The sequence below is a fragment of the Gekko japonicus genome, unplaced genomic scaffold, assembly GCF_001447785.1.
Source record: "Gekko japonicus isolate JY-2015 unplaced genomic scaffold, Gekko_japonicus_V1.1 scaffold3223, whole genome shotgun sequence".
Lineage (NCBI taxonomy): Eukaryota > Metazoa > Chordata > Lepidosauria > Squamata > Gekkonidae > Gekko > Gekko japonicus.
The window spans coordinates 8,328-28,602 of record NW_015163185.1 but is presented as its reverse complement, the minus strand read 5'-3'; the positions used below and the strand labels follow the sequence as shown (position 1 = coordinate 28,602).

Sequence of the window (20,275 nt, the reverse complement as noted above, 5' to 3'; positions counted from 1 at the left end):
TAAAGAATATTATAAAAGTATAATAACTTTTGCTTTTATTGTAGACCTTAATAGAACTTTCTTGTAGGTATTCTGCAGAGGGTCAGTTTGAAAAAAGTAAAGTTTCTTGATAAATGTAGGGCTGTTATGTTCTTATGCAAGAGCTCCCATGAAGTGATTGACAAGTAATCTAATTTATGACATTTTATTGTCTTAAGTGGTTTTGCACCCTGTTATAAATCCAGCACAGGTCTTTCCCTCCTTGAGGTTCATTACATGAAAGATCACAGATGCGTTGTTTATAAATTATGTTAATATTGAAAATAGTGCAGTGAAGTTCCAGGAAAGCCTTGACTTTTCTTTGAACATGTCACTTATATCTCTTCTTTATACAATATATTGATTTATTCAGTGGAACTGTTATTTCTGACTGTGGCTAAACAGTGGGGATATATACTAGTAGTGTTATTAGTTAATGATTTCTGCCTCTTATCTGGTAACTCTGTAAGGTATTTTAGCTTGCAGTTCTGTAGATTAAAGGCTAATCCCTACAAGCTAGTGGCTGTAAATAAAGGGGTCTGTTGTAATGAATTTGACCATACAAAGGCATCAGTCCCAAATGTGTGCCATCTCGCTGTTTTTTTGGCCAGTTGCTGCTTCTGCCTTACTGTCTTGAGAAAGATGATCACGGAAGCCTTGTAGTGTTGTCCAAATTCAGTGATTGCCAAAGACTGTAGGAAACCCTTGGTGTAAAAGTATAGCCACGAACAACACCCACCAAGGAAAGACCATCTATAATTCACAACTATGTTCAAAACTATATATTACATTCGTTGAAATACAAAGAAGGGTTAGTGGTCACAACTAAACATTGATCCAACAGATTGCTTGTGACAGTTAAACATAGCTTGAAAAAAGAACATGTTCAAAACCAACAGTAGGCTCCCACTGTGGAAAGAATAACAGCCAGACGCCTCTCCCAGGTATAGATCAAGCATTTCAATGATCTCCTAGGATTCCATTGAAGCTTTTGAGCTGTGCCTATGTTATTTTGGAAATCGGGTTCCGTTTTACCAGCCGCTGTTGAAGATAATTGAAACACTTGATTTATTTATACCTGGGAGAGGCATCCGACTGTTAATCTTTCCACAGTGGGAGTCTTCTGCTGCAGTAACTTTCTGTTTGGAGGTCTATGGACACTATCTATGTACGGAATTGCAGAGGAGCCTACTGTTGGTTTTGAATATGTTCTTTTTTTTCAACTATGTTTAATTGTCATGAGCCATTGGATCAATGTCTATACATTCTATTGAGTTGTGACCACTAACCCTTCTTCATATTTCAATGAATTTAATATATAGTTTTGTTGTGAATTGTCGATGGCCTTTCTTTGGTGGGTGCTGTTTGTGGCTTGCAGAATCCAAAGACACAGGTTACTGTTGCTTCCTCCTTATCAATACAGATTTCTTTTTTTAATGTAGTTGTAAAGGTATTACTAGTCCAGAAAAAAATCATAAATGCATTCATTTCAGAAATCATTCTTTAATGTTGCCTTCCTGCAGGATTCATACTTGATGATACAGGTGCTGAAGTACACGAGTCATTGGTTAGGACGAGTGCTTGCTGCAGCAGATAACAGTAAGGCAAGAGGCTTGGTAGTATTAGTAAAAAGCATCTGTTTCCAATAAAGATGAGAAGTTACTTTTGTTATTAAGAGAGCTGATTGGCCACATATGCAAGTATTGCTGCAGACTCCTAAGTAGCTAGTAAATAGTGACCATTCAGTTCATGAAGATGATATCATGATGGTGTGATCTAATGGGGAGAAAGCTAGCACTTCCTTGGGTCATGAGGGAAAATTTAATTTGTACTTCTCTTACAAAGATGGATTGGGATTCCAAACATCAGTCTGATTATTATAATAGACTAGAACTGCCAACGTGTTTTGCTTTAAAGCAAACCTGGACCCAGAAAACAGTTATCACCTAAATGGTTTCAGGGTCTCCTAATGCAACCAATCTGTGGAACTAAATGACCCCACTACTGCAGCTGACTTCCTCACTCAGTAGAACAGGCAAGATTTTTCACACAAACCTGCACTGCCTATACCTGTAGTGTTGGCATGGAAACTGATGCTCTTGTATTCAGAATATCAGTGCCAGGAGGAAGCCTGTACCAAACCATACCATTAAATGGGAATCATTTCCAGTCTAAGCAGAAAGATGGAATGTAGATCCAAAGGTTTTTAATCTAAGAAACATACTTTATAACTCAAGGGCAGTGATCTTAGCCGGTAAATCATAAGCGTAATATGGTCACCATTTCAGGATTTAAGAGGACATTTCAGAGCTGTTTAATTTTCCATCTGGAATATATTACTGTAAAATAATTTCCAGAGATAACCAGTGTTCCCTCTAAGCTGAGTTAGTGTGAGCTAGCTCACAGTTTTTTAGCCTCCGGCTCACACATTTTTGTCTTGGCTCAGGAAGGATGGCTCCAGAGCCAACTAATTTATGCAGCAGCCAAATTGCTCGCTCACAATTTTAATGCCAGTAGCTCACAAAGTAGAATTTTTGTTCACAAGGCTCCATAGCTTAGAGGGAACATTGGAGATAACCCATTCTGCTGCAGACCCCCCTCATGTCATTCCTCAGGTCCCTTGTCCCCCCCAGAAGCAGCATTTCCTGGAGATCAGAGAGTCGCAGTGGGAAGGGAAGGAAGAAAATTCCATTCTGCCATTGAACATTTAATCTGGATCCATTCCACTGTCTTTCAAATACTCTGCTTCTGTCCATAGAGTTCGTTTGAATAATATAAAGTACAGTTGTAATGAATTTAATTTCCATGGTATTGGCCTTAAATAGATACACACAACCATAGTAATTAAAATAAATCAAACCAGAAGTTTAACTGGAGAGCAACAGTGTACATATTTAGAAATGGGTGCTATTCCACTGAGTTATTGCGATTAGGATACAAAGTATTGTGTGCATGGTATGGAGCCCAAAGGCTTTCATTTGTCACTAGACTGAGAAGACAGTGGTGATTTGATACTATAACTTCATGTAATAAGAAATTTTGCTGTGAATTTTGCAGTTCCTTTTGGGTGGAATTGTTTAGAACATTAAGATAATTTGATAGTAATCTAAACACTGCATCCTGTTATACATCTGCATCAAAGCACATTATTAACAGTACAAATTGATTGGATAAATGTTATGTGGGAATTCATATGCTGTGTAGCTTGAGGGCCAAACTACATGTTACACCTGTTGGAGACTGCTAAATAGGGACCGGCAGCCATATTGTAGCTGCAAGTCCTCAGAGACAACTCCTATGAAAAAAGTACAACAACAGGGGCCTGTTGTGGATCAGGACTATGGTGTGGGTAGAGAAGGGGCTACTGACTTCCTTCCTAAACTGCATTCAGTGGATGTGCAGCCTTTCAGGGGGAAAATAAGGCCCCCTGCATGCCCCCCAAACCATTTAGACCCCCAAAACAGCATAAGGGAGGAAAGCAGGAACTCCATGCTGTCGTCCAAGTCCTAATGGGGCCCCTGCTGCGGTTTTACATGGGAGCAGTCTTGTGAACTTGTGTAAAGAGTAACATGTAGTTTAGCCTTCATCTGAATTCATCTGGATACTCAAAAGACATGAAATGGAAGATCTGTGTCTTGTTGCATGGGTCTCATCTAGAGCCTGATACTAAAATGAGCCAGCCAAGTATTATCCTTGTTTCTGATCCTTCAAACGATGGCTGTTTCTTGCCCAAGGACTGCAATTTAAAGTTTTGCAAGTTGGTTCAAATATGACAAACTACAGTTTGTACTAAAGAGAGTAATGGGAGCATGTGCAGAAAGGAGTGCACAGTCAGTTATCAATGCATTAGGGGACAGTAAACATCATGAATGGTATGGGAGACTACCAAGGAATTCCAGCGTTGTGATGCAGAGGCAGGCAATGGCAAACCACTCACGTACATCTTTTGCCTTGAAAACCCTATGGGGTCACCATAAGTCGGCTGTGACTGGATGGCAAAACAGACAAACAAAAACAATCATGTGGGAACCAACCAAAATGTAATTATTGTATTGCAATTCACGTTGCTTAGGTTTATGTCTGATTTTAAAACTTATGAATAACAAAATGCCCTGATAAAAGCAATAAGGTTAATATGTTAGATTTTAAAACAATCATAGCCTAACTTTTGGACTGTAGTGTTTGAAAACTACCTTAATGACCCCGAACTTTGCAGTGCTCTCTTCTCATTCCCCAAGCTGAACTGCCAGTTTGATTCAGGTGGGTAGGTGTGTTGATCTGAAGCAGCAGAACAAAGTTTGAGTCCAGTGGCACGTTTAAGACCAACAAAGCTTATACCCAGAATAAAACTTTGTTGGTCTTAAAGGTGCCACTGGACTCAAACTTTGTCAATCTGATTTGACAGTGCTTATTTAGATTTATTATTTATTTATTTGATTTATACCCTGCCCTCCTCACCGAAGCAGGCTCAAGGTGATTTACATAAACTTGTATGTCTGCTTTTCTACTTAGACTGGCACTCAAGATACTTTATGTGTCTTTACGGAATGTGTGCACTGATGGACAGAGCATCCTATTTGGTTAGAATATTAAGGACATACCTATACTCCGTTTCCATCCAAATTTTGGTCTAGCTAGAGTATCTCCTTTGGTTGTTGACTCTTTTCAGTTCTCAGGTGATTAACTGTTTGTGTATTTGATCTTTTCCCTCCTCTTCTTTACCAACTCCACTGGACAATAGTTAGCTTTTTTTATTCACTGATGTGATTGGCCTACTTCGCTAGTGTTTTTAATGTCTACTCATACTGATATTAACACTCAAAATTTCAGTTGCATCACACCCGACAGCAGCACTAAGACAACTGTTGCATTTTCTGTCAGTATTTGATTTATTCATAGAATCATAGAATTGGAAGGGACCTCCAGGGTAATCTAGTCCAACCCCCTGCACAATGCAGGAAATTCACAAATACTTCCCCCTCCACACCTCTCCCTTGTCTAATTAGCAGGGGTGGGAGGGAGGAGGTGAGTGAAGGAGATACAACGCTGTTATCCATGCCGCTACTCATCACCAAACCACTCAATAAAGTCAGCTCCAACACACAGTAACAAAAAAGCAACCAGAGTAACAAAACAACCCAAAGCCATCCAAAACAACTCACAAAAAACAAAGTAAATACAATGCACAAAATCACAAACAAAATATATAAAAATGCAGAACATAGCCCTCAAATACTCCCCACCAGATGGCAATCAAAGACTGCCAAACTCACTCAGCTGAGTAAACAATCAAACAAACCAAAAACATAATTGAAACAAGTCAAAACAAAGTAAACAAAGCAAAATTTAAACTGTTTTGAATCAAAAACAAAACAAAAGCCCTGTACTTACAAGCTAAATAATAGTAAGCTAACCATCCTAACTCCCTCCAAGCCTTTTCATCTACTCAACTTTCATGCTGCTCCTGCCCCACTCAAACAAAGGAGGGAGAAGAGATTTTGGAACTGAGTCTAAAACAAAAGAGGGGGAGAGAGAGATGAGGCTAAAAACTGAGTCAAAGCTAAATTAAACAGAAAACAAAACCCAAACAAAAAACAAAGCACTAAGATAAAATAGTTCAGTTCAGTACCTTTATTGGCATAGATTAGAAGCATAACAAGAACCACAATTTTAATATACAAAAGACAGTCATTCCGCCAGAGTTTTAACATTATCTATATATCTAGTTCCCAACATGGCCCCCTGCATGCGGATACTTATTTCCGCAGATCAGGGGCACATGGAGGGGAAAGAGATTATCCTGCCACATTTGGGGCACCCTCCAGCTGTGCAGAAAAATCTAAAAACTTTTTAAAAGGATACGGGGGATATTTAACCCCCCTCCCAAAAGTACAACAGCCTTTTCTGTTCTTGCGCAGAGAAAGGACTTACCAACGATGAGGCGCTTTCTCTCCCCCTCCCTCTCTCCCCTTGGAAAGTTCTGAGCACGTGACTGTCCTTAGCAACGGCTTTCCTAGTGACAAGACCTTTGCAGGCTTTTCCGCTTTTGGGAAGCCAGGAGCAAAGAGGGACGGAAAGCGGTGGGTGGCTTTATGGCTGAGCCTGCACTGGCTCGGCCTCCCAGGCACTGCCACTGCTGCTGTATCAAAGTTAGGAGAAAAGGAGGGGAGAAAGAAGGGAGTGATTGGCTTGGGGGGGGAAGAGAAATGGAAAGATGAGGGTATTTGCTTGGGGGGGAGAAAGCAGGGGGATGGCTTGAGGGGGGGAGAGAGAGATCGACTTGGTGGAGGGTTGTAAAGAAAAAGGAGGGATTGGTTTGGGAAAGAGAAAGAAAGCGGGAGGGGGAGAGGGAAGGAAGCAAAGGTGGGGGAATGCCTCCTCCCCACATGTTTCTTGCGGGTCCACCCTTGTATTCCTTAATGCTCATAACAATCAAGAAGTACCTCGCTACTGAGAAGGTAATACTGGTGCTCTGGTTCAATAAAAGGAAGGAGACAAGCCTCTCTTTTTACCTGTTGTGCAAAAGGGGACTGATTAAAACGTCCCATACTTTAACATAAAGTCCACGGTGAAGCAAAATGTGAGCAATCGATTCTGGTTTTTTACTGCCGCATCGACAGATTCTTTCACGGTAAGGAACTTTTGTAAATCTCCCAGGGCATTGAATCGTGCAAGCATGAAAGCTCAACATAATTGTGGGGCAGTTTATATTTTGGTTCCTTGCTCTTTCAAGACCTTGGAAACACTCCAGCAAAGAGGCCAGTTGAGGGAACTGGTTTATAATGGGGAGGAAAAAGAAGTGTGCGAGAGATATTTCTGGCCACCACTCCCCCTCCAACATTGCAAAACAGCCTCATATTGATGACCTCCTCCTCCTTTTGAAAGATTCAGCAAATGTACTGGCAGTGCCTGTTTCTCCTGTCACAAATAACAACTCAGAGATGGCTAGAGTTTTGGCAGCCCAGCCTGAGCCTGTGAAGACTACTACTACTGATTCACCTGGTAAATCTGTGAGAGCATGGAGTGCCTTGAGAGCACGGCTTTTTTAAATTGGCAGCATGTTTACCATCTTCTGGTGACTCTAAGGGGCTTTCCTTTGAGAAATGGGAGTTAACTTTAGACTCACAGAAAAATCCCTACCTGGAACTTATAGGAGATCATTGCCTACTCATCAGGGACATGATGATAGCTCTTTACCAAAGACTGGACTGTATATCTAATAATTTGAAGTGTTTAACAGCAGAGGTTAAAACTCTGCCCTTGAAGCTTACCTCCAGTTCTGCCTCTTCTCCACCTGATTTTAAACTGGAAGAATCCCAGTCTGATTTTCTCTTTGCCCCAATTCTGGCTAGGGAATATTACCCTGAATCTTCTAGAAGTGGGAACATGAGACTTAGGGAAGCAGATCAGACCTGTCGCCTATTCAACAGTCAACTAGGCCTCCACGTTTCATTCAACCGCTGGAACACAAACAGGTGGTCTAACAAGGACAAAATCCGTCTTGCACCGAGTCAGCTTCTCAGAATGGAACTTTATTTCATTGATCTTATTAGTGTTGAGCATTTGCCGTACTTTAAATCTGGAATGAGCATAATGCTAACCTTTGGAAATTCTTCAAGACCTTTGATGTTATTTAACCTTTTCTGGCTTCCTTTGAAATCTTTTCTGGCTTCCTTTGAAATCTTTCCTACCAAAGTCTTCTGTGAGGGTTTGCTTAGACGTCTGTGTCCAGGTCTTCATGCTAAGAGCTCCTCTACTTGCATGCCTACAACTTTACCTACTGCAGGGCATTTAATAGATTTGGATCCAAGCCCTCCCTCAAATAGCAATATTACGGCTGCCCTTCAGTTAGGTTCTTATAAAGCAGACACAGCATATTGCATCTAGACCAATCCTGGTAAATCCATCTGGCAGCTCTCTTCAAAATGAGCAAAAGAATGTCCCTCCCATTGTGGACCAACTTAAATTCTCTTCATGAAAGCTAGACTCAATGGTCAACCTTTTAAAACACTTCTCCCCAAAGATGGTGACAGATAACAGCCCAGTACCAGCACAATGGGAAATCCTGGAAAATGTGAATGATAATTTTATCTTGGACCTGGATAATGGCCCAATGCAGAATCAAATGGATGCCTGCTTGAATGTCCAAGAGAAACCTCTAAACCACTATGAACATCTGATTGACCTCAACATTAGATCAACATAGATCATATGCATCAAAAGAGCATGTGATAGCAGCCGATATTGAAGTTGTCCAAAAGTATGCCCATCTACTCATGTCAAAGAATGGCACTATCATCCTCATAGATCACCCAGATGTGTACTCAATGGCCCCCTCTCTGTTGGTTCCTCCAAATCATAAAATGAATGGTAGTGTGTTCTTTGACTACAGTGGTTCTTTGGATAAGTCAGTCAGCTGATTTCAGATATTCTTTGACTACAGTGGTTCTTTGGATAAGGTATCTGAAATCAGCTGACTGTCTAAAGACAATCGAATTCCAGCCCTTAGGATACTATCTTGGAATATTGTGGGCTGGAGGAACAAAGTGGGTGATGCCGCCTTTTTGAACTTTCTTAAATGTTTTGATATTATCTTACTCCAAGAAACATAGTCCCAGTCTGAAGTACAGCTGGAGAGGTATAGATCCTGTTCAGTATTGGTCTCTAAAACAGGGCTTTGGGGCTGATGCAGAGCAGGACTGTGGTGCTTCATCACTTAGATTTTCCCTCCTGGTCCTCCTTTTGCACATGCAGCCCTTGTTAAACTGCCCGTCTAAGCCTGCTCATGGTCAATATATATCTTCCCCCATGTTATAATAATGCTGATCTTTTAGCCCAAAGGAACAGTTTAAGTGTATATGTTGAGGATCTCAAGCGGAAATTTCCCTTAGAGGAATCTATGATTGTTGGTGACTTTAATGCCAGGATGTTGTTGTTCAGTCGCACAGTCGAGTCCAACTCTTCGTGACCCCATAGACCATGTCACGCCAGGCCTTCCGGTTTGCCAGGATAGGGAAGGATAACCAACTCTTGTATGAGGCTATGGGCTTTGACACTAATGACATTGATGACTGTTTATTCAAACATATTATTCCTACAAGACAATCCAAAGACCCTCATGTTAATGCGATAGGGGTATCTTTAGTTAATTTCTGTACGTTAGCCAGTAGATTAGTTTTAAATGGGTCATTGCCTCATGATATGCATGGTGAAATACACCTTTGGTTCCATCCGGGGTCATAGTGTAATGGATTGTGTTATTGTTTCTACCAATTTGAAAAGATGGATTCTTGATTTTTTTTTTTGTGGGTACACGTGATGATAGTGACCACTTCCTACTGATCACTGTCTTGGTTGGTGGGAATTCACCCTGTCTATCCTCTGTGCCCATTTCTTCCTGTGAAAACATACCTTCCTTTCAGAGAATTAGGTGGTCCCCAAAAATAAAGGTGGGTATTAATCAGTTAATACACTCTGTCGGGGTTAGCAAGTGAATTCAGCAACTAACATACATTAAAAAACACTTTTGAGGTTTTCCATTCTTATAGCAGCTTGGTCACCACTATCAATTGCTCACTTCAGCAGCAATCTATAATCTCCCATAGTTCCTCTAGAAGTAATACTGACCCATGGTTCGATGAAGAATGTCAGAATTAATAGTCTCAGTTACGTGCCACTTATTGTTCTTACCATAATAGTAAAGCTACCAATATACCCTATAGGTATTTTAAATTTAAAAACAACTTCAAGCTACCATAGCATATAAGAAGAGACAGCTAAAATAGAATAAAATAAAAATAAAATGCTCCAAGAACGGAGCACAGCCTCATAGTATCCTATCGCGTCAAAACCGAAAACGGGAAAATCAGAAGTGAGGTACATTCCACTAGGACAATGACTTCTTCCACAGCTTTTGTGGAAGGAGTGCCTTTGACGGAGATCTGCAGAGCTGCCACGTGGTCGTCATCAGACATATTTGTACATCACTACACTTTGGATTTGCAGGTGAGATGTGAGGCTCAAGAGGGCACGGAGGTTCTTCATTAACTGTTCAAGTGAGGAGAGCATGCCCCTACACTTGGTGAGTAGCTTGCTAGAATCCCCATGTGGGATTGCACAGAAGATCGATGATGGGGAAAAAGTTGCACTTACCTGAAAGTTTTGTTCATCAAGTATCTTCTGTGCAGGCACACATACTATCCTTCGTGCCCCGCTGCATGCTCTGGCTTTGGCGGTGCTAGAGGTACTGAGGGTTAGGGGGTGTTACTGCACAGGAGCACATGGTCCCTGGGTGGGAACAAGCTTGTGACTCTGGTACGCAGCGCCCCCAGAGCCTTTTAGCTGTAAAGACCTATCTGATGGCAGGCCTGCTCATGCACAGCCCCCATGTGTGCCTGCACAGAAGATACGCAATGAACAATAGTTACATATAAGTGCAACTTTAGCATAGGTCTCTATTGTCTCATACTTCAGTTCCTAGGATTCCTGAGAGTTTGTTCCTGTTTGGCAGTATTAGTTTTGTCCTTCACCTTTCTTGAAGGACCTAGCCTTGATAAAGAATCTTATTCTATTACTAGTCTTCTGGAAGGTTCTGTTAAACACAGGCGCTCTGCAAGAGGCAACATTGCAAGCTCTCAGATGGAGACATGACCCCAGCTAGGTCCAACAGCCTAGGGCTTTGCAGACTGAACTAGGTGGGCCGAGAAGTACAAAGCCTCCCAACAAAGTCTCCTGGACAATCTTGTAAATAACACACAAGTTCTTTATTACAAGTAATTATGCAGTTTTTCAACATCATTTTGTGAAGAGCATCCATTAACCTTTAGTTTACCATAAAATAAATGTATACAGAATTGTCAGATTTTACAAGGACAATAATCATTTTGTCTTAGAGGACAAATCTTAGTCACCACAATTGGGTTAAACCCCTGAGTTATGCCTTTTGTGTGGGAAGGGAATCTGTCTACACCTAAAAAAGTGACTATAACCTCATCCCCAAATAATTCAGGGGCAGTGCCCTCTTATTTCCCCAATCTGTCTGCTTTCTTTTTGTCTTGTCTGCCTGGCTGCCTCTTTTTCTGTTCATTCCCATTTCCCGTTCCCTCTTTCCCATTCTCTTTCAGTTACAAAAAGTTCAGAAGTGGGAATGCAAGCAATGCACTGGATGCTTCTTCAGAAGGGAAAAAGGGTTTAGCGTAAACCATAAATGCTTATGTCCCAAGGAGGAAGCAGAGAAATAGGCTCTAATTCTGACAGGGAAAGATCATATTATGTAGAAACTCTGATGAAAAGAGGGCTGTGTATCATTACCTGACTTTAGAAAGCTGCAAATCCCATAATTTAAGGGATGCAATTTTTGTGTTCAAACCTTTAGCATAGTGAAAGATCTTAACATTCAGGATAAATATTAATCTTCTTATAGTATAAAATTAATGCCAAAATCCTGTAAAATGTGGAATGGGTGAGCCAGTTTTCAGTATCTTTTGTGTAATCTATATAACGTATTTCCTGTGCTGTTGTAGATGGTCTTTAGAAGTGAACTTAAAAATGAAAATAATTGTTCAGCTCCAGTACTGTGTGAACTGATGGGAAATATGTAGGTCTGGCTTAAATCCCCAGAGTTTTGATTTTCTGCTGAAATTGGTGATTCAGCAAATAGCCTTCAATTTGTAAAAGTAATTTATCTCCTTACTAATATTGCTAAATACGATTAATGACAGGTAAGAGAAAACATAGACTACATAACATTCAATCTTCTTGTTTTGTCTTTTTTTTGTTTATCTCCATGTTTTTGTTTCAGCCATCTTTTTTTTTCTTATCCATCTTCAATTCTAGAACAACCAGATAATGCTAGTGACACTACTGAATCGGGCAACTTTGTCATACCCGAGATTAGTGTCACAAATGTGGCTGGAGAGAGAACCGGGAATGGGGAAAAAAGTAGAGCACCAGCAGAGAGTGATGCTCAGCATATACAGGGTGTACAGGAAACGCCTACAGATCCTAGAATTGACTGCAAAGGCATGCCAGAGATCAGGAGGCAAAAATCTGTAAGAAAAATTATGGAGGATGGAATAAGTTCACCTGGCAGAGTGCAATTTTAAGAGAGCACTTTGTAAGCTACACTAAAAGGTATTGATTGAAAGGGTCACCGCTGCATGTTTGGAGATTGCAGTATATAATAATATATTTGCATGTTACCATTAGAAAAACATACCGCATGATTTTCACATAGAATTTAGAAACAATCTTTGTGGTGAGCAAACTGATATGCCATGTCTATAGCAATTGAGGGTGTTTTTTTTTGCCTTGGGAAACCACACTGAGAGACTTCAAAGTGGCATACAGTGCTAAGCTCCTACTCAATTTGGGTTGGTTTAGAATATTTAATTATACAAATAACTCTTTAAAATACTTTTAAATTTACATTACCCATGTCAGTTCATTTTAGTATCTTCCATTGTGGTTCTTGAAATCTCTGCAATCCTTGAGCTTTTATGCTAGGTTTATGTTAGGTTTCTAGCTTTGTCATATCACTAAAGCTCTGAACTGCAGAATGTGACCTTGCAGTATTTGGGAAATTAGTACAGTTCAGCTTGTTTAAAATGAAGGAGCTTGCAGGTGGTGCCCTCAGCATCCAGCTTCATGATTGGTTTTCTGTACAGGTAGCATTTAGATGCCTTTGCACATCCTTGGGTTCATATCTTTTCTGGCTTTCTGTAATATATCTAACCTCTTTCTAACCTTTTGCATGAATAACAGGAGCATTTTTTACCAAAATCACTGCAAAATGAGATTATAAGCATGCTTCTTGGTTTAAAAAATTTAATTGGTAATGTAAATCATTGTATACAGTTTCTCTCAGTTTGATATAATAGGTAAGTTTATTGTTCTTTAGCTTGCTTTGTGCTGGGAAATGCCAACCTCTAACTGTATAGACTTCATTTCAAAATGCTATTATGGAAGATCATATAGTAACTGCTTTCATTCTCCATGCAGGTAATGAACTGGGAATTCCAGAAGAAGAATTAATAGAAGTATCTGAAGTTGATGAAGGTTTTTACTCTAGGGCTACTTCTGCCACAAGTCATTCTGCTTTATCGAACAGCAGCAGCACTAGTAACAAGCCTCTGACAGGCAAGAGTCAGCGAAGGTCTGGAGGAAGCAAAGTTGGAGTGAAAGAAAAAGAAGCTGTTGGTGAATCCTACAAAGAACACTTGTCTCGTAAACAAAGCCAGAGGGCAATGAGTGAGAATCTAGAGCTTCTGTCTCTAAAGAGACTGACCCTGACTAGCAGCCAGTCCCTTCCTAAGCCAGGCAGCCATAGTTTGGCCAGAACTAGCACAACTCTTTTTAGTAAATCCTTCGAACAAGTCAGTGGTGGTGTGGTCCCAAATAACCATAGCGGTACAGAAGCAAACAGGTTTTCTGTATGTAGCTTGCAAGAGGAGAACTTGATTTTTGGAGCTGAAAGGACAGAACTTCCTGTTCCAAGCAAGCAGCCAAATCAGCAGCGACCACCTAGTATCAGCATAACACTGTCAACAGATTAACAGAACCTCATTAATTTCTCAGTATATAAAAAAGGATTAAGTTGATTTTACTACAATTTATTATGACCTTTTCTAAATATTTCTCTTCATTTATCTAGAAAGATTTCCGTTGGTTGAAAGCTGTGTCTAAACTGCCAAGGTTTAAGAATTGCAGTAAGTTTAAACAGAATAGGGTGAGGACTTGGTTGCCTTCATATTTTAAGGGTGGGGTTTTTTTTGGCATACTTCGTCAGTACTAATTGCTAACAGACATTTCAAAACCTTTGTACATTTAAGATGACCAGGTTGTGTTAACGTGTTTTGTAGGATACACCAGCCCTGATTTTATAAAAGTTCTATAAATACTTCATAGTAATGATGTTACTGTAATACAGGAGTCTATAGGACTCCTTACTCAAGGAATGAAATTCATAATAATGTTACAATTAGGCTTGTACCAGAGAGCTCATACATGACAGACTAATGCTGAGGATAGACCAATGCCATCTTTAATATGGATTGCATTGCTTGTGCAGACTTTAGCCATATGTTTTGAGGAAGATCTTATCATTGGCACAATTAATGTGTCATATCCATGTACGTAGTACATGTTTTCCTTTTTTGCTTTCACTAAACTAGAAAGGGTTCTTTATGTTTATTTTTAAGCAGTTTAAGGTCAAATCAGGGTGGGCGTTAGATAAAAATGATTTTTGCACAGACAAACTAAATATGCTGGGTTGGTTTCATTGAGTCACAGTATTCTTGCTACAAGAATTCAGATATAATATTGAATTGTATGGTTGCCTATAGAGCATTTTTTTAAATGTAGAGGAAGAAATTAGGCTCTGTCACCTTTTAGTTACTAGCCTTATATTGATCAGTATATATATATAACAGGTGAACATTGTGTTCACATGTTGGGTTTCAGATTTGCATGGGAGCTTATCCATTTTACCCTCAATTTCTATAAGCCCCATCTGTGATCTGTACACACTTACAGTGATGTCACACAAATTAATTGTGTGTTGCATTAGACTCTATGCACCTAGGCCCCTATGTAAACATGAGATCAAACACACATGGGGTAGAGCATCATATTCTTGATCCCACATTGTACACTTATTTCAAACACTAGTATAGGGCTACTGATCACACAGTGTCAGTGCTCACAATATAGGTAAATTTCCTGTAAGTAGCAAATTCAGTTTTTGAGCCTATCAACACAGCAAAGAGCCAATACAAGAAACAAAGTTTATTTTTAGAATAATTATATGTTGCCTTTCCATAGCATAAATGCCCATGACTGCTTAGAGCAGTAACAAAAGGCATTATAGTACAATTTAAAGTATTTAAAAAATTAAGCTTTTAAACCAACACTTTAAAACCAGGGTTAAAATTCTAATTGCAAGGCCTTATCAATAAAAGTGTCTTCAACTGAAATAATATAGCAGTGTGTCTGCTTTCCCCCCATCCTGGTAATGATGGTGGTTTTCCAACTAAACCACCTCATATTACAAGCTCACATTAATCTGCATTCTCTTGAAGCCGTGTTTACAATAACTACGTAGAGATGTAGTCAAGAATGTGTTTTGTTGGCTTTAAGTTTAAAGCCGTCAACTGAAAACTTTGAGAATATAACAGCAATTTAGCAGGTAAAAATCCTACACCGTGTGTATTAAAAATTCTACCTAGGATTCCAAGGGATCTCCTTATGTGGATTTCCAGAGAGTATGTTCTCTAACCAAAACTAGTAGCTGTTCTCTAATAGTGTTTGTGTGAAATAGAAACTTTTCTGAAAATATCTGAAAATGATCAGAGGCTAAAATTTTAATATCTATTTGTTTAATCGCTGATATCATTTATTTACTACTTTAAAAATATTAAATGTGCTCTAACAAACTAAAGCACTGACAATTTTCTACATTTTTAGATATTATACAGGCGTTCTATAGGGAGAGAATAACAATATATAGAAATATACAGCCATGGCAAATTAAAGAGATTTAAACGTCCTATAGTTAAATCATCAAAAATGCCATGAGAAACACAGTGAGCTATAGATATTTTTGTGTCAATAAACACATTAAATGTTCTCTTCATACTCTGATAATTTTATTTTGTATGCAGCAATAAACATTAGAACTCTGTGTATCTGCATAAGTTTAAACTAGGCTTGCCACTTGGAAGTAATTTCGCAATAGGATGTATGTAATTTTGTCATTTAGGTATACATCCTGATTGTAAAAAGGGGCTCTGTACATATTAAAAGAGTAAAAAAATCACATATGCATCAGTCCTCTTAATACAAACAGTGTGGCAGATGGACCCAACCCATTTTGATCAAAAATGGCTTTTCATTGGGATAAATTTTAGTAATTCATAAGTGTGGTCTAAGCCCTGCTAAGTGTCAGGAGTATAATCCTACCTATATAGGATATTGATTTTGTATAGTATACAGTTCTCATAAACTTGATTCCACTAAAACCTAACCTTTATGTATTAAATGAGTATTCAAATTTCCCAATATATAAAGTTTGATTAATACAGAGAATTTGGGGTGTTTGAATTTTTAGCATTATGCCAGCTTTTTAAAAAGGCCTGCTGTGGTCCTGATCATGGGGAAAAGATTTGGGATTTTAAACTTCTGAAGCATACGTACTGAGTCTCCAGCATAGGTAAGAGTTTCCTCTTGAGTATTGTGCTGCACATTCTCACAGTTTTACAGTTTAATGCAGAATTCCAAATGAGGTCATAAAGTCTTAGCTCTAGAATGTAATAGCTAACTTTGATTTGGTAAGTTCAGGTTGGGTAGCCATGTTGGTCTGAAGCAGCAGAACAAAGGTTGAGTCAGGTGGCACCTTGTAAGACCAATAAAGTTTTATTCTGGGTATAAATGGTCATTATAGACTTCAACTGACAATTTGGTTTGAAAATGGCTAAATAATACTGGTTATGTGAACATTGCTTTTAAAATGTTTTGGAGGGAATGATGATGCTGTGGTTGGGTGTAGTCTTCTATTAAGTTACAAAACTGCAACATTTTGTTTTGTATTTTTAACTGTAGGTGGTTTGTTCAGTGACTTATTACATTTGTGTGATCCAGTTGAATTAAGTGGAATTAATCAGTGTAAGTGGCCAGTGATTTGTGACATTAGGGAAATAAGATAAATATAGTGTGAATGTTTTTATTAGACTTTGCTGTGGTGATAAATGGGGTTTTATAAAAAAATTACTGAATGTTTGGAGACTACAATTTTGGAAGAATGCTGAAATACTGCAATCTTGTATTGATAACATTGCAGTTTTGACTGAAACAATTTATGAATGTATCTCTATGTAATGGACACACTTTGCTTTCCCATGTTTTGGTTTTAAAATGGTCTCGGCTTATTTGTATTACTTGGTACTATAGCCTTTTGTATTTTGTATAGTTTCATTTCTGAATATTGAAGACTGAAACAGGCTAGATAGGTATTTTTAGTAATCTCAGAGAAGACCCAACAACAGTTGATACTTTTTTCCTTAACAATATGAGAGTTCAAACGAGTGTACTACTTTCTCTCTTGTATTGTAGTTGTGAATACTTATTTTCTGTTTTTGTAACAAAATGCTTGTTTTGTAGACTTCAATAAATGAATTGTTTACCTAGAGTTCACATTTCTAAAATCAGAAGTCAGCATCATTTGTAACCGATACTCCTCTAGAACAAACTAGAGCCTTGGATTTTGAGTTATATCCTGCAACCTAAATTTTGTTATAATTTTTGTAGATGACAGACTTGAGGCTGAGAGAGAGTAGTTTGCCTGAGGTCACAAGTAGTATGTGGCTGCAGGCGAGAACTGACCCATTCATAGCTAGTATGGTACTCTTTATTCAATGTTACGAATAAATTTGTTAAAAGATGCAGATTTACTGTTCGCTGGTGCTATTACTTCTGTACTATTATTTTCTGACTTGTGACAACTTTTACTGTATTTTTTTTTTGCTTTCTCAAAAAGGGTGCCGTTTACTTGGATGTACAGATCTGCTGAGTATGAGAGGTGATTCAAGACATAAATGTGGAGAGCAGGAGAACTTTAGAGACAGCATAATAACTCATTCACCAGCAGAGAGGAGTGCCAGTGAAAGCAAAGCTACAGCTGGCAAATACTGCCTTTCATACTGCTTTGCATTTCAAGGGGAGAGCGGGATGTTCTTGCTGGCTAGCTTTAGAAACTGTAGCTCATTGCCTGGCAAATAGTAAGAAGCAGTAGGAACAGTGGGGGTGGATTTGCTCCTCTACTGACCCATATTTATATTTCAGAATAGTACTCCATACCAACTTTTGCTTCTTCCCCTGTGCTTTAGGCCTGAGTTGCCTAGTAGTTCAGTGCCCCCCCCCCCAGAAGAACTCAGGGTTTTTACAGTAGTTTAGCTGTCAAGTCACAGCTGACCCAGTGGGGTTTTCAAGGAAAGAGATGTTCAGTGGTGGTTTGCCATTGCCTACCTCTGCTGTGTAGTGACCCTGGATGGGTCTCCCACCCAAATACTAACCAGGTCCTACTCTGCTTAGCTTTCAAGATCTGACGAGATTGGGCTATCTTGGGCTATCCAGGTTAGGGCTTTATGGATTTAGAAGAATATAAGTCTGTTTGCAACTGAATTGCCAGTTAATACATTTATTTGCATTTCTCTACTAGTTCAACTCTTGGGGGAGGGCGATGGGGTTTTAAAAAGCCAGTCTCTTGGCTTTTAAAATTTGAAACGTCATGATCTAATACTTCTTGTGGACAATTAAAATGCAAAGAGGTGTAAAGAATGAAAGTAATTTTCTTCTGTAGTCTATATTGTCTATTGTATGTTGCTTACTATGTAATACCTTAATTCATATTGCTATGCTTTATAAGAAAGGGTTGCTTTAAATTTATGGGTCATATACCTTCTCTTTTTTGTAGGTTATTTTTACATTCAGGATTCTCTTCCTTTCAAGTAGATACGGTATTTTGGTTATATTTGTCAGCAGAAGCTGCCATGAGTGTACTGTTTGTGTTCTAATTGCTTTGCATTCCTTTCCCATGCGCTTGTGTGCTTCAGAGCTGTAACGCGTATCTTTCAAGGTTACTGGAGGAGTTGGTACTGTCTACGTTTCATGGGAGCTTCTAGCTTCTCAGCTGCCTGGCCGTTAGTGAATCTGCCAAATGCCCGTGCGCGGGAGCCCCATCTAATTGGGTAGTGCTAATTGGGTAGTGCTATATCCTATTATGCGCATCGGTAACCCGCCATTCCTAACAGTGTTCATGTTACTGCATCTATGGCTTTTCAATAAAAGTAAAACCTTCCTAGAAGCATGTACTATATTGTCTTGCTGTGGATCCTGACATTCTGTTAGGAATGCCATATTGGGGGCCCCTTGGTTGCATATCCATATATATTGTGGGAAGAAGGGAGGGTGCAATTCATCTCACCCAGATGCCGGGAGCACCGCTGGGACCCTTGTTGGGGCAAAAAAAAAAAAAAAACAACCCTTGAGTCCCCGGGAGCGTGCTTGGCCCAAGCGGAACTACTCTCCATCCCTCCTGAGTATCGGGACTTGGCTAGGGTTTTTGGGGAGGAGGCGGCAGATGAGTTGCCGTCACATAGACATTCAGGCTGCAGCATTGAAATCTTGCCGGGGCAGAAACTGCCTAAGGGGCGAATCTACACAATGGGGCCGGCCGAGAAGGATGAGCTCCGAAAGTTCATCGATAAAAACTTGGTGAGGGGTTTCATCAGGCCAGCCTCGTCTCCCTATGCGGCTCCAGTGCTCTTCCAGAAGAAAAAGGATGGTGGGCTGCGACTCTGCACGGATTACTGGGGTCTAAATACAGTGTCTTCCACCAATGACTACCCTATGCCTTTAATTAAAGACTTATTGGCTGAAGCGGCCAAAGGGAAAATCTTTTCTAAGTTGGACCTTCATGGATGCCTACTTCCGAGTGTGCATTAAAGAGGGGGATGAACACAAAACTGCCTTTAACACCCCCTGGGCCAATTTGAATATAGGGTGATGCCATTCGGTCTCCAGGGCGCTCCGGGAGTTTTCATGAACTTGATCAACGAAGAGTTACACAAGCATTTGTTCACAGGGGCCCTGGTCTATTTAGATGATATCTTGCTGTATTCCCCTGATTTACCTTCACATGTGAAATTAGTGAGAGAAGTACTCCAGACGTTACACAAGCACAAACTGTTTGCTAAGTTGTCAAAATGCGAATTCCACCAAACTGCCATTGACTTTCTGGGGTATAGAATTTCAGAACAGGGACTGGAAATGGATCCGGGGAAGGTCCAAGGTGTTTGGGGGTGGGAGGTGCCTCGGACCAGGCAACAATTACAATCCTTCCTCGGATTTGCGAACTTTTATCGTTCCTTTTTTCCCAACTTTGCTCAAATCAGCCTCCCCCTCACGGACCTATTAAAAACGAAAGGAAAGGGTCCAGAAGCCACCCGACCTGGAACTAAGTTTCCATGGACATAGGAATGTCAGGAAGCGTTCATGCGCCTGAAGGCACTGTTCACCTCGGCGCGGGTCCTGGCCCACCCCGATGAATCGAAAAAGTTCATTGTGCAAACTGACGCTTCTGATGTAGCAGTGGGGGGGGCAGATTACAGGAGGGGGAGGATGGACTGTTGCACCCGTTAGCTTACGTGTCAAAAAAGTTTAACGACACGGAGAGACACTGGTCAGTATGGGAAAAGGAAGCGGG

At 39.8% G+C, this 20,275-nt stretch overlaps 1 protein-coding gene across 1 annotated transcript in view; it reads left to right on the top strand.

Annotated features, from left to right (window-relative positions):
- The window catches only part of FAM126A (family with sequence similarity 126 member A), a 67,671-nt gene extending 50,104 nt beyond the window's left edge, over positions 1-17,567 (top strand). Inside the window, exon 11 of the mRNA XM_015407115.1 lies at positions 13,018-17,567. Within this exon, the coding sequence (XP_015262601.1) occupies positions 13,018-13,571 (554 nt within the window). The 3' untranslated portion in view covers positions 13,572-17,567. The remainder of the gene's footprint in view (positions 1-13,017) is intronic.
- Positions 17,568-20,275: the final 2,708 nt, after the last annotated feature.